This window comes from Cebidichthys violaceus, unplaced genomic scaffold (genome assembly GCF_023349555.1).
Source record: "Cebidichthys violaceus isolate CVI_PGR_0920_01 unplaced genomic scaffold, fCebVio1.0.p SCAF_20, whole genome shotgun sequence".
Lineage (NCBI taxonomy): Eukaryota > Metazoa > Chordata > Actinopteri > Perciformes > Stichaeidae > Cebidichthys > Cebidichthys violaceus.
This window is the reverse complement of record NW_027176373.1, coordinates 8413080-8428174: the sequence shown is the minus strand read 5'-3', so window position 1 is coordinate 8428174 and position 15095 is coordinate 8413080. Positions and strand designations below refer to the sequence as shown.

Genomic DNA, 15095 nt, shown 5'->3' with positions numbered 1-15095 from the left:
GGAAGGAGGCAGAGAAGCATGAAGCAAAGGGCAACACACATGAACAAATAAAGTGGAGGAGTAGAGAAGAGGAAGACAAAATAGAGAGATAAAATCATTTTGATTAGCCTTAGGGACTGAATACACATTGTATGTTACAGCTACTATATAACGTTTGACCAATCAATGCTATAGGCAGACTGTGAGAAGAAAAAAAATCAGTATGAAACAGATAACAGTCAAAGGAGGAGGAATGGCAGAACGTACAAGTCCAGGTGGAGAAAAACAAATCAATCTCTTTGTATTTTTCCAAAAGAGAAGGAAGGGTAAAAACCTCAATGATCTATAATATGAAATGTGTTTCATGAGTGTAGGTGTGATTCTATTTTTTTTTTTTTTGAAAAAAAAATATATAAAGTTGCAAAACAGTGCATGCACACTGCACAAACTATCTGAAGATTGTGTGTGAGCGAGTAGAATAAACCCCTTTTAAGATTTCAATTAACTAATGGTAACATTCAATGTTGGAGGAAGTACTCTGATCTTCTAGCAAAAGTAACAATAGTATACAGTAAAATACTAATAAAAGTAAAAGTGCAAAGGTTTTAGCATCATATACTGAAAGAAGGCTACCAAAAGTAAACATGTTCATTATGCAGAATATCCATGCCAAAATATAATATAATTATATTGTTTGATTATAATTATTGATGCATAAAGTGATGAACACATATCACTTTAATGTTGCAGCTTGTAATGGTTCATGTAGAGCTCATTTTAATTACTTTATATATTGCTGGGCCGTTATATCTATAACAATGCATAATAACATTTCTTTAATTTATTGCAGAAAAAGATAGAATATATTCATAGTGTTATGAGTTGTTAAACATGTAAACAAATATGAATCAAACTGTTAATTAGCAGCTAGTTAACAATTTAAGTTTGTACATTGGTTAATCACTAATGAAATGACAAATTGGCACACTGTACGTGTCAATGATAATTTATGAAGAACACATTATTTTTTTCATATTTGTTCACACAAATTTGTTCATTCAAATTTGTTGTTATCTATAACAGAGTCTGCAGCCATGCTAGCAGCTCTGTGAGACTACTGTATACTAAATTGGTGCTGCATGCTAATTAGTGCTAAGTACAGGCTTAACTTTGCAGGTATTTGGTCATAAACCCAAATACTGGTCAGATTTAAATATTGACCTGATGGTGGCGCTAGAAAGAGGTCAGGGGATCAGCAAAGTGATTACAATTTATCCTATAGGGGACATGAATCTCTGTACCAAATTACACTCTAATCCATGCAGTACTTATAATAGACATTTAATTAAATACCCCTGTCCTACATGATTAGAAGTGTTTGTTTCATAAATTGATGATAAATTGTGTATTACTATTAATGATTAAATAGTAAAAACCATGCACTGTTTTTCACACACTGATCAATTTTGAGATTTTTGGATATACTTTTTGTCTTTTTGTGGAAAGAAACCATCCGAAATACACATTCTGGTGTTTATACTAAATGTTTTCCATTTGCATCTTTAGATTTCTCTTGAATTCACCAAAAGTTAGTCTTAGATAATAGCCTCATTTGCATATTGAAACATAACACTTCAGAAAACTTGTCAAACAAAAATAATTGTCTTAAACTGGGAAAGTTTCACGGTGAAATCTATTTGTAAAAACATCCTGTTTCCCCTGTTCCTGGGGTGTCTCCCTTTAACCACCTTTGTTTATAAATGTTAATTCATACAGTATTAAAGAGGACTGCATTGATTTGTTGTTGGTACCACAGGACAGAAGACTGTCTGCCATGAGGACAGCTGGGTTTTTTATGAAATGGTCAGCCTTGTCAAATACAACAGACACTGCTCTCACAATATGTTCCAGATAAAAATGTCACGTATACAGAGTATACAGAGCGACATGAGCACAAACACATACGTACCTGTGTGTTCGTGGTTACGCAAGTGCACAGAGCTATACAGACACATAATACGGCTCTGTCCTCTGCTGACATTTCAGAACATGTTGTTCTTTACAGAGCAGTAGCATCCTGGGCAACCTGACATCTGTCTATCACATCTGTCCATGTCACTGACGCACACAAACACTAAAGGCTGGACACATGTCAGCACATGATGTTAATATTGTATCGTAACCCTCTCCGTCCAGTAATTAATCCCCGGATCAGCATGTTGCCATCCTCATCTCCTTTAGCCCTTTCTTTTTTTTATTTTCCTTTTACCTCTGTGGCCACATGATACATCAAACACTGGAGTGATCCAACACAGGAAAAAAAATCAAATAAATAAAAAAGGAAAGAGATGAGGGGAGTCTGAAAACAAAGAGTAATATCCACTTCACAGGCATGCTGCAGATGATTCCCGCTTCATCCTCCATCTCCTCTCTCTTCCCTTTTCCCGCTTTCCCTTATTGTGGGAATGTATTACAGGTGAGGTGCATGTTCACTTGTAAGCAGGAGATACATCGATTTTTCTGTCGCCTTTCGAGGATAGCCAAAAGATATAACGCTGCGCAGCCCTTGATAAGATGTTGTGTGTGCGCTGCATCGTCAAGATTGGTCCCAGGAACACAAAGAAAATGTGACAATCAAAAAAAAATTATAATAATAATAATAATAATAATGACTGTGCACACTCACACACTGCTCCAAAAATAGCTTGTTTTTAAGCATGTGTGGTGGTAAAGGCGCCTCTTAGTATTAACGATTTTCAAGGTTTTTGCCAAAATGGTCCCCTGAGTTTGGATTTGAGATTAAGATGAAGATAACAGTGAAGGGTGGGCAAGGTTAAGGGTTAGGGTAAACAGTTTGGGAATAGAAATATGGGCTCACAAAACAATACATGAATGTTTGTGTGTGTACATGTGTGTTTGTAATTTGTCTGCGCTGAACCATGCCCATTGTTGTCCTTGTAAACTGAGAGCAATGAGTGTTCCATTGAGGATGTGTCTGATAACAGGAGCTCTGCTGTACGACTCCAATTAATTCTGCTCATCTTTTTCTCATGCTCTCTTTCCGTTCATCTCTTTCCTTTTTTTTTTTTATTCTCCTCTCCCTCTCTCAGGTTATGGTGGAGTGGAGTTACTGTTGGTGCTGTGTGGCCTGGATCTCTCTCTGCCCTGCCCTCGCCACTGCATCTGCTACACCTCACCTAGCACCGTCTCCTGCCAGGCCCACAACTTCCATGCCGTGCCGGAGGGCATCCCTGCCCAGAGCGAGCGCGTCTTTCTGCAGAACAACAAGATCCAGCGGCTGCTTCGCGGCCACTTCTCGCCCACCACCACCATGTTGTGGCTTTACTCAAACAACATCTCCTACATACAACCCTCCACCTTCCATGGCTTCGACCGCCTGGAGGAGCTCGATCTTGGGGACAACCGGCACCTGCAGGCTGTTGCTTCAGACACCTTCCTGGGCCTGGGGAGGCTACACGCCCTGCACCTATACCACTGTGGCCTGATCACCCTGCCTCCAGGCATCTTCGCGGGCCTCAATAATCTCCAGTATCTCTACCTACAGGTACATGGATAACAGCCGGCTTTTATCTCTACTGTGCTTTACATCTGCCACCACAATTTCATTATGGTGTAATCTGTCCATCAGCCTGGCTCAGCACTTACCTCATATTCTGATTTATTTCAATTGGACAGTGATCGAAATGCTAGCCGTTATCTTGAGTACAGAGAAAATAGCACAAAGCAGCCCTTACATACATACATAACCTACAGCATAGCTTCTGGGATAAACCGCTGATAGCAGTTGAATTGAAATGCAGGATTGGGTATACAATTTCATTATTTACATTGTGGGTTTATGAGGAGAAAAGACTCTACTATAAGGATCTCCTCTCTATATTATTGATGGGAAAATCGATTCATATTGACACTGAGTGAGTGGAGTGGGGTGAAGTTACAGCTTGGATGTTTGATAGCATACGTCATCTGTAACAGCTTGTCAAACATACAGAGAGAGAGAGAGAGAGTGTGTGTGTCTGTGTGTGTGAGTAAATCAATCACGAACATTTCCGACGGGCCTCCCTTCCTTTAACAGAGTCCTCAAATGCACCACTCAAAGGGCAAAGAAGATCCTTTCTGACCCCTTATGCTGCTCACCACACTTTTTTAGCTACTTCCCTCTGGAAGCCGCACAGATCATTCTGCATCAACAAAGGATACAGACTTTTAATTCCTTGCATAGTCCAGCTATTACCTGCACTTGATGTGCTTTGTTAATGTATTATGTGCAATAAGGCAAACCTATTCTTTGTGTTGTATAACGTATGTATGTATGTATGTATGTAATACTGTACAGAACTGAGCTAAAATCTGTACAAGAACAGACTACTGCTGAAATCAATGTACAGTAGGATAAGAATGTTTTTCCAATAACAATATATCATATTGCAGCGAATGTATCTTAAATTACTCATACAGTATCAAAGTGGTGTTCAATGCACTGCACCCCATTTTAAGCTTCTGTTTGTTTGTTTTTACCTTCCATCCTTCCCGTACATCCTGGCAGGACAACCAATTGGAGTTCCTGGAGGACGATCTGTTCATCGACCTTCTGAACCTCAGTCATCTCTTCCTGCATGGCAATAAACTATGGAGCCTTCGCCAGAACACTTTCCGTGGTCTGGGGGTCTTAGACCGCCTGCTTCTGCACCAGAACCGAATCCAGTGGGTTGACCGCCAAGCTTTCCATGACCTGCGGCGCCTCACTACCCTGTACCTGTTTAATAACTCCCTCACTGAGCTATCCGGATCCAGCTTGACTCTACTGCCGGCCCTGGAGTACCTACGACTGAATGACAACCCGTGGGAGTGTGACTGCAAGGCGCTGTCACTTTGGGATTGGCTGCGTAGGTTCAGAGGCTCCACCTCATCTCTGATGTGTGGTTCACCACCAGAGCTTGCGGAGAAGGACCTGAAAACGCTGAAGAAAGAGGAGCTGCCCAGTTGCCTGCCAGCAGAGGGTCATGCACATGGGGCCCCTGGTGGGGAGATGGAGCACGGAGAGTCTTTGAACCACCTGAATCGTCACAGAAACCATCACACCCACCATCAGCGGCCATACTTGCCCCATGGGGATCAGTACAGCTTGCCTTCACCCTCGCCCCTGCCGCGGCCACCCAAGGGGGGCCGCAGAAACTGTACCCGTCGGGGCCGCAAGGCAAAAGGGGGGCTGAATGAGGTGCAGGTACTGCGGGAGGGGGGTGAGAAAGACTATACTCCAGATGGAGGTAAATACGATCTGTCTGGAACTGCAAGGAGGAAGAACAAGTGCATCCCCAGAACTTCTGTCGGCCCACCAAGTGGGGTCCAGAGAGCCAATAATAACGCTGGGTCACACTTTGCAGATTATACCTTCTGTTTACTAACAGCTCTGCTGCTGTCACTCATCTCTGTCATCCTACGCTGAGACAGGAAACGGACACTTTTGTTCTGGTGATCCAACCTTATGATTCATTCTCCTGAACCACCCTGTCCTGGCTCTTTCAATGAGGCATGTGTGCATAACAGTGAGTGTGTACATGACTGTGTATAAAGAACATTATCAAATATCTACTGTCAAAGTATCCCTGCTGTATTAAGGCAGGAATCTTTATGACTCATAATCGAAACATGGGAAAACAGGGAAAACAATTTAACCTATTGCTTTGATGATGTCACCAAGGGAAACATCAGGATAACTCTGTAGCATCAATTGCTTTGCTAGATCCACGCGCTTATGAAAAAAACATACAGCCACATAAAATAACAAGTCAATGACTCATTCAAGTAACAGCGAGAAAAGAAAAAAAATGCACAATATGGATCAAAACAGTTCAAGGCTCTGACTCTATGTTTAGCCCTCCACACAATAATGCTCTCTCAGAGCACCCTCCATCTGTCACTCACGCTGAGATGAAGACAGTCATTCATAACTGTCACACTGCTCACTCAATGGCACCTTAAGATCCAGAAGCAAGTTACTGCAGACATCAGTAGCAGTAAAGTGAATCATCATACTGTCATTGCAGTAATAACTAGAATCACTGTATATCTAGTAATAAAGACATTTTACTTGCATGTCTCAAAAGGAAGGTGAACCCACTTTGATGCACATTTTTAGTCTAAACTCACTAAAACACCACTGGTGTTGTGACGCATCTATATAACTGACAATTCTTCAAACTAGTCCTAGTTAAAAGGTGTCTGTTGTCCTTGCAACACATCTCCTTAAAAGCCATTCAGAACCAACCTTTCATTGTAAAGAGCCAACTGGTCACAGTCAGTGTAAATGAGTGAGTGAAAGAGTGTCTGTGTAACTGTTTGTATTGTGTGAGTGTGTGTCTACTTAAAAAATACAACAACAACAACAACAACAACAAAAAATACTAAAGCCATGCGGGTAGAACGACACTAGATAAGCCTAAAAGAGAGCCAGTGGCCAAGAAGGACAAACTATGGAGGTACGGGACGACTTTATTCACTCTTCAAACTCACTGGCTACAAAACGGAGGCATCAACGAGCCTGAAAGGTCAACACATGCAGGCCAAGGGAAAGCCAGAGCCTGGCTCACAAAACGTCTAACTTCCAGAAACTGTTATGTACTTTTACTTTGTAATGCTGTGGAGGCTAATGACACAAATATATCCTTCAAGTACAGATGATTCAATCCAAATAGTCACAGGAATGTTTCAAATGCTGGAAAAAAAAAATAGCCCTACAATCAAGGAGGAGTGCTGATTACCACCACAACATACATCCTGCAATGGTTTAACCGACTGCACAACAAAAAACAGCTCAGAATATGCGATGATCACCACAGGGCAAAGGGACTGACAAACTCCTGCTGTCCTTGTCCTCTCTGGTGTGTTCAATGTGCTCCAAAACAGGTGGACTCGACAATCTGTAAGCACCGAGCGGAGAGTTGGATATTAATGCTGCTACATCCGAGAAGGCCGCCACTTTCTGAGGCTCCTTCAGGAAATAACAAGGACAGGGAGGACCATGGGACACGGTGTTCTGTATGAACCGGAGCGGTTCAAGCACACACACACACAACCCTAACGAAGCCCGATCACCTTCACAGCCTTCCTGTCACACTGCAAACTACTAACCCCGGTTAGTCCAGGGATTTTCAAATCCCACAGCAGAGCACCACAGGTTATGACTTCAGACCTGAACTATTTCAGAGTCCTTCACTTAAAAGTCTAAAGTGCACAACTACAATAGGTGAAACCTGTACAGATTACACACGGGCCATCCGGGTACCTTAACTAGCCAGTAATGCTAAAAGTCTTTATTTCTTTTTAGCATTACACAGTTATAAATTCTATTTTAAGATGGAGCTGCCCTTGTATGCACAATATGACTAAGCTAAAAAGCTAAAATCATGGCATGCTGACAAAAAGCACAAGAGGTTACCAGCAGGGTTTGCTGGCGACCTAAACGTGTGTGGTTTGGAGGGGAATCGGAGAGCAGGGGCCATATTTGTACCCTGCTTGTGTGCGTTTCCTGCTGAGCCCCGCCTTTTTATGTCTATCTATCTAAATGTTGGGTACGAACAGAAGCCTGTCACTGGTGTCATTCTTCTGACATGTAGGATTAGAGACCCCTTCTGGTGAACTTGTTTGTGCTGCTGTGAACCCAGAGGTAATGTAAATTGTGTCCGTTTATTCCTGTGAGGATGATTTTTTTTTCTTTTTGTAAAAAAAAAAAAAAGAAAAAAAGAAAAGAAAAAAAAAAAAAGAAGAAAAAAAAGGGGGAAACTCTCCGCTGTGTCTCTCTAAAAAAGTAAAAATAAACATGGGAGCCAGGAGCTGGAACTTTATTTTTTATTAAATAAGATTATTATCATTATTTCATTTTTTGTATTGTTTTGCTGACTCATTCAAGATATGGTACACTAACACAATACTGCCCCCCTCCTGATCCTCCTCTATGCTTTTCTATCCCCCTATTCATCCCTCTGTATTTCCCTCCCGCCTTCCCCTCCCCTCCCTCCCTCCATGCTTGCATTTCTCTCCCTCCTGCTCCACCATCTCCTCTCCTTTCTCTTCCATCCTCGTTGCTCCCTCCTTCTATCTCCCTATTCTTTTTCTCTTTCCTCTCTTTCTTTGTGCAGCCCAAATGTTTTGTATGTGGTTATCAAACAATGCCAGACTCAAAAGCTGTTTATAAATAACATTAAACAGAAAGTGTCCTCAAATGGCTGAGGTGGTCTGTGTTTGTTTGTCTCGCTTTAGTAACATGCAGATCTGTGTGAGTGCGTGTGTGTAGGTGTGTGTGTGGCTAATAGACAGACCTCGAAAATGAGCCCTGAGGCAGACTGATAAGACGGTGAAAGGAAAGACAAATTGTTTTATAGTCAAAAAAAGGTAATGGAATAAGTGCGCAAATTCACCTACTGCTGCTGGGAGAGAAACACCCACATTTAACCAGGATGTATTTTGGCCTCCTTCATGCCCTAGTTTCACTCATACACTCAGCAGCCTCATATAAAATATGCAGCAGAATGACTGTAAGCACCAGCACACACACACAAACTCAAAAAACGCACGCACCTGTCGAGCTGTATTAGCTGTAAAGGGGGGAGGTGTCTTGCGTCAGGTGAAGGTGAGGTCAAATGGAGCGCGAGCATGTGCTGCATCCACTTTGATCGCTCGCACGGTGTTCACATTTGTGCACGAGTGTCTGCACGTGGCACCGGATTGTTCGCTGTCCGTGTGCGTTTGTGTATTATATGCGCGTGTCTACCAGTGTACCAAGTATGCCCACTGTCACAGAGGGCATACAGATCCAGCCTGACAGCCGGCTAGGGCAAAGGGAAGAGGTGTGCCTCTGAGAGACAGTATCACGGCTCTGTTTGTAAAACAAAGCTGACAATTGGGAGGGGGAGAGAGAAAGAGAGAGAGAAAGCACAATGATTAAAAAGGCAGAGAGGTGGAGATGTCTGCGGAAGAAACCCATGAAGTAGTTATCAGTACCAAACAGAGCAGCAGCCAGGGGAGAGGAAGTGGGCCTAGTATGTGTGGCTGAAGCGTCAGCTCCGAGTTGTGTCCGTCTAATCACTGCATGCGTCTACCAAACAAAGCCGGGGCTGCAGTTTACGTGTGTCCACCCATGGAGAGACACACTACATGTGATGAGGAGCAGCGTCTGACTCAGAGCTTCAGTCTCAATGAGTTCAGGGAGAATATGAAATATGAATCAGTTTTAAAAACAGTCACACTGGTAAAGGCACATTTATTATGAAGGGACTTAAAATGTTTAATGAGAATCTCATTAAGGAAAAGGAGGGACGAAGGAATGCAGTGATAAAGGGAAATATATATATATATATATATATATATATATATATATATATATATATATATATATATATATATATATATATATATATATATACACACACATATATATATATATATATATATATATATATATATATATATATATATATATGATGCCGTTAAGGACGATCAGAAGCATGTGAGAAGTTTAGGAAGGAAGGGTTTTACAAGGTAGTAAGGAAAGAGTTAGGGAAAGAGAGGGATGCACAGGGAAAGACAGAAATCATCCATAGAGACACATGTATACAGGCCTCATGATCAAACAGAAGAACAGCTCATCCACTAGTTCATTCCCCAAGCTGAGGATCTGAAATAGCCGCATGTGAATATTTATATATGCCTATGTTCCCTTCCAAAGGCAAAGAGGCCAAGCAAAATTGATTTCTCTGTGTGAATCCCCGAAGAGTTGAGACTTAGCAAGAGAAAAGCAGAAAAGAGCAAGGGAGAGTGAAAAGAAAGAGATGAAGCACTGCTAGAAAGAACATTGGGAGATTTTGTGAAACATGCGGGAGAACTAAGACATGAGAGACACCTTCAGGGAAATGCAAATGTAGGATGTTGCAACCAAACTGATGCATACACCATTTGTCCCATATTCACTCTCTCTTTCCGAAGCAAAATGTCCAAAACTACACAATTTGATTTTCGCTGCCGTCGCCATCCAAGCGCATGCCGTCCATCACGCACCAGCTCACATGCCTTACAGTACCTCCCTGCAAGCACCATTTAACACCAGCCGTCTTTTCAGGACCATAACTCCATCAGGCTTCATTACACTCATTACGGGCGGATATCTGATTTTAATTAGAAGGAAGGTCAAAGTGTGGGGCCGTAATGGAGGAAACGAGGACGCGCTTTCCTGTTCGATCCAACCCGAGCTGTCTAGGGAAAAAAAACATCCATTTCAAGTCAAAACATTCACTCGCACTTTTACTGTACATTTAATGTCGGCTTTTACTCCATCTTCGTCCAAACTCGCCCCACAAAGTGGTTCCATTATTCAATATGTCTTTCTCTTTTTAAAAGGTTAACAAAAGTTCTTGTGCACATTAACAAAAAGGGGAGCAGTCAGATACAGCTGGAGACATTTTGAACCTTTTCACAGAAGACACTGGCACCAGGAAATCTGAGAAATGGTATTTGAATACGTCTTTACATTACATTACATTACATTACAGTCATTTAGGCTTTCATTCAGGGTAGCACTTCCTGAAGAGGTGGGTTTTCAGCCTGCGCCAAAAGATGGGCAGCGACTCCGCTGTCCTGACGTCAGTGGGAAGTTCATTCCACCACTGTGGGGCCAGGACAGAAAACAGCTGTGACCGGGTCGATCGGCCGCCAGGACCTCTGAGCGACGGGGCAACCAATCACTCCGAGGCAGCAGAGCGAAGTGGTTGGGCGGGGGTGTAAGGCTTGACCATGGTCTGGAGATACGAAGGAGCTGTTCCTTTCACTGCCCTGTAGGCTAGCACCAGAGTCTTAAACTGGATGCGAGCTCTTACAGGTAGCCAGTGTAGAGAACGGAGAAAGGAAGTTGTGTGGGAGAACTTGGGGCGATTGAACACCAGGCGAGCTGCGGCTTTCTGGACAAGCTCCAGAGGTCTGATGGCCGACGCCGGGGCTCCGGCGAGTAGAGAGTTGCAGTAGTCCAGGCGGGAGATGACAAGAGCCTGGATGAGAACCTGCGCCGTCTCATCAGTCAGGAAGGGACGAATCCTCCTGATGTTGTAAAGCAGTAATCTGCAGGAGCGTGTAACGGATGAAATGTTTGCAGAGAATGACAGTTGGTCATCCAGGGTCACACCCAGGTTCCTCGCAGTCCGAGTCACCACGGTATCATCAATGGTGATGGACAGGTCCCGGTGCGGGCAACCCTTCCCCGGGAGGAACACAACACTTCATCATCTGCTGCGCATGCTGAATCAAACATGTCAGAGTGTTTTCCTCAGTTTTACAGTAACTGCAGCTTCATCAAATGTTTCGTCATCCTGGTCAAATGTTCGAAACAACTGAACGTCTCTGTATCTGCACTGTAACATGGCGCGCTACGTTGTGTCAGAAACAATATTTGTGTTTCTAACTACATTTTGAATGCACTGTTCCCTCATCCAAACCATCTTGAATAACAGATCAAACAAATCAATTGAAGCACATCTGTAGAGAAGAGACAGCTGAATAACACTGATGAACCATGCTTGGACGACGTATTTGTGGGCCTAAATAATAAATACTGCGGAGAGCAAAACAAAGACAGAGCTGACCGAATGTATTTCGGACCAAACATACATTAACAAGAGTCTACAGGAACACTGGCAGCTCTGTGAGACTGTACTTAAGCAATTTAGAGCTAAATGCCAACATCAGCATCCTAATTTGCTCATGATGACGACACTAAAGTAACAGAGTGGACGTAGAAGAAGTGACATGAGAGGGTGGAGCTAGGTACAACTGAACACTGAATAAGACATTTTTAGGTTACCTTTCATGAACTGAAAACACACTGTGAAAGGGTTGAAGTTGTAAGACTAAAACACAGACAACTCCTACGACAGACAATGCCGTGGTAGCGAACTGTCAATCACAAGGTAGCTACGCCCTAAAAAGCATACCCTGCCTTATCGTCTATTTTACTCTAAATGGGACTATATTTTACTAAATGAACATCATCAGTATTGAAGACTTGAAACTAGCGATTGAGACCATAAACTCACGTTCACAATGTTTACTGAAGTAATAATTCAAGTGAGAAGTAGAGTCATTTCTCATAGACTTCCATTTAATTATATAATCATGCCAACATGGGTGAATAAGGACTAAACAAAAGTATTTGATTAAAAACTTTTGACCTGATGGTGGCCCGAGAGGAAAAGTCAGGGGGATGACCAAAGTCAGGAGGACGCATCCATGGGTACAATGAATGTCTGTACAAAATTTCATAGTTATCAATATAGTAGTTTTCAAGATATTAAGTAAGTGTTGGAGCAACCGGCAAACTGGCAGACCGACATTACCGTTCTTAAAGCCATGGTGTTAGCAGGGCTTAAATGTGTCAGTGGCGATGAATTGTGTTGGAAAATGTTTGACCAGAACATGTAGAAAGAGAAGACCTTTTGGCTCACATAATTGAAGCAGCTGCACATGAACATGCAATTATATCTCAAAGCTTTGCCTATTTGGACCCACACTGGCTGCCCACATGGGACTGTGTGTGGCTGCCTGAATGAACAGCCTGAGCAACTTGTCTGCTGCCTCCCCATAAAAGGTGATTTCAGTTCTACTGAAAGTGCTTAACTGTCCTAGATTATACACACCAAGATCTCAAATCAGGTCAGACACCAGCCTAGTGCCCAGTGACCTGTGCAGATGACTCACTTCAAGATCTATGTGTGAAAAGAAAAGCATCATCGTGCAAAGAGTCACTACAGTTGTAGAGTATTATTCAATGTGACCCCATATATTCTCAGCTCCTCCCACTAATATCCTTCCCTGAGTAATATGAAAAAGCTTTTCTTGTATTTTTTTCTCCTTTTTTTCTAAAATAAGGAGAAGAAAAAAAGTTAGGAACATCAGCAGAGCTCCCCTTCTAATGGGGTCCTATCTATTATTTCTCAGTGTTCTGCTGTGCTGGGTGGTTTTCTAAAAGAGACAGCGTCTCACTTTCAGTCCTCTACCTGTCGTCTAGATGCTGTCCCAAACTCATGCCTACACCACAAATCCATCTATATTATTAATTATTTGCAACTTTGAAGCAGTGACTCATTCTCTTTATTTTTTGTTTTTTAAGATGCAAAAGTCCCCCCACAATGATTTTTTTTGTATCATTCACTAACGACATCAATGAATATGATAGGTAGTGCAATTTTAAATTAGACCTGAACTATCCTTTTCAAACTGCTTCTAAGTGCATTACAAAACAGACATAAACACACATCAATGTCACAAGCACAATACACAGACAACTCAACTCACAAAGATTGGATTCATGTGAACACAGAATGTGTACAGAGCTGATATCTGAATTCTACACTCTGATCTCATGATGTTTTCACAAGCTCACACCAAGATCAGAACAGCCGAGATCAATCGCACAGTGATGATAAACTTCCTCCGAAACCACATTATAGATACAGAGCTTAGATATTATGTGGACGTGTAGTTATTCCCTGGAAAAGCAACTCCAACCAGAGCGTGGAGTATACTAATTAGTGCACCGATATGGATCAATCTAAGCCAAGCGATCCACTTGATTTGCAGCAGCAGCAGCCAGGCTAAACACATGCACTGCATTTTCACTCACTGACATGAGCACATTGAATATGAAAAATGACAAATGCATGGCTTGGACCAGACAATTACAAGCTGCTAACCATCAGTGCATGGGAACAAATTAATTAAATTAAACATCCTAATTCACCACTTGTAAATCAACAAAGCATAGTGATGCATCAGTCAAACAACATCAAAATTAAAAGAAAAAATAAGGAAGTAATCCATGCAGGTTATGCAAAAAAATAGATGATAGATAACATAAACATAAGCAAACATTTAAGACAATGATCTCTTAAATTAGGTTATGAAATAACTGATATGCACTGAACAGAACATGGTACAGGATTAAACTTGTCAGGATCTCAGGTGGACAAACTGGAAAGATATAAAAACAAATATTTGGTATTTCTTCATTTCAACTTCTTATTGGCCAAATAAGGATACATCTGTCACTGGTTAAAATGAGCAAATAATTTACCTTGTCAGTCAGAGTCCAATCAACTCTGTATATCAACAAAAAAATGTCCAGCAGCCAAGCACAGAGTGAACAAATCCTAGACATCCACGCATGACGTGCAGGTTAGCAGGAGCAGAGGACACTTACCTGTGTAAGGTAAATCAGTGGTTCCCAGTATCCTGATATGGAAACCTTGGAGTGGACCCACACAGGAGGCGCTTTCCTGCACAAAACCATCCTGAAGCGACATGATTGGACAGCTGGCAGGTGTGTCTATACGCGACATGAGTGTTTGAAACATATAGTTGTCACACGGCAGCAACAGCGGTACAGCTGGTTTAAATAGACCGCCTCACTGCACGTAACCTGAGGATCTTTGAAAGAGCAAAGTGTCAAACCGGAAGTACAGTAACTTCACTGGCAGAAATAATAACTGGCAGATTCAGCCAGCTGTAGCTTACTATTATTAGCCATAGAGTTTACCAACACTATATTAGCTTTGTTGCAAGTGTGGGTCAAACTGCATGGTGTTCGGTTTGTATTGGTACGCTCGGTCAAAGATAGTTTAATAAGGCACGACACACCACTCTGTATTATTTTGATGTTACAAGAATGAGTGGTGTCCTTTCGCCATTCAAAAACACGAACAAAGTGGTGACTCATTCAATCTTCAAACGATCGACGTGGTGGCGTCACGTAGTATACGTCATTGAATTATTGAAATTAAATTATAAATTTTACTTAAGTGAAAATAGCAATGCCAGGATGTCAAAATATTCCAGATAATAACATTTTTATCTGAAGTATTTAGCAAAAGTGCTCATTATTCAGAAAAATGCTTCTCAGTACATTAATCATGTTATCGTATGATTTTGCGTCAACATTTAAGCAGCATTTTAATATGCTGTTGTATAGTTTGTTCTATAACAATGCATCATATTTTATGAACTCATAGTTTTTCTATGTGAAATCTTAAATTGCAATGTAACTAGCAACTACAGCG

General features: G+C 41.8%; 1 protein-coding gene across 1 annotated transcript in view; it reads left to right on the top strand.

The window, feature by feature from the left end:
* Window positions 1-6734, top strand: part of LOC137876456 (reticulon-4 receptor-like 1) — a 71838-nt gene extending 65104 nt beyond the window's left edge. The window contains exons 2-3 of the mRNA XM_068716052.1: window positions 3090-3544; window positions 4547-6734. Of these exons, the coding sequence (XP_068572153.1) occupies window positions 3090-3544; window positions 4547-5446 (1355 nt within the window). The 3' untranslated portion in view covers window positions 5447-6734. The remainder of the gene's footprint in view (window positions 1-3089; window positions 3545-4546) is intronic.
* The last annotated feature ends 8361 nt before the right edge of the window (window positions 6735-15095 follow it).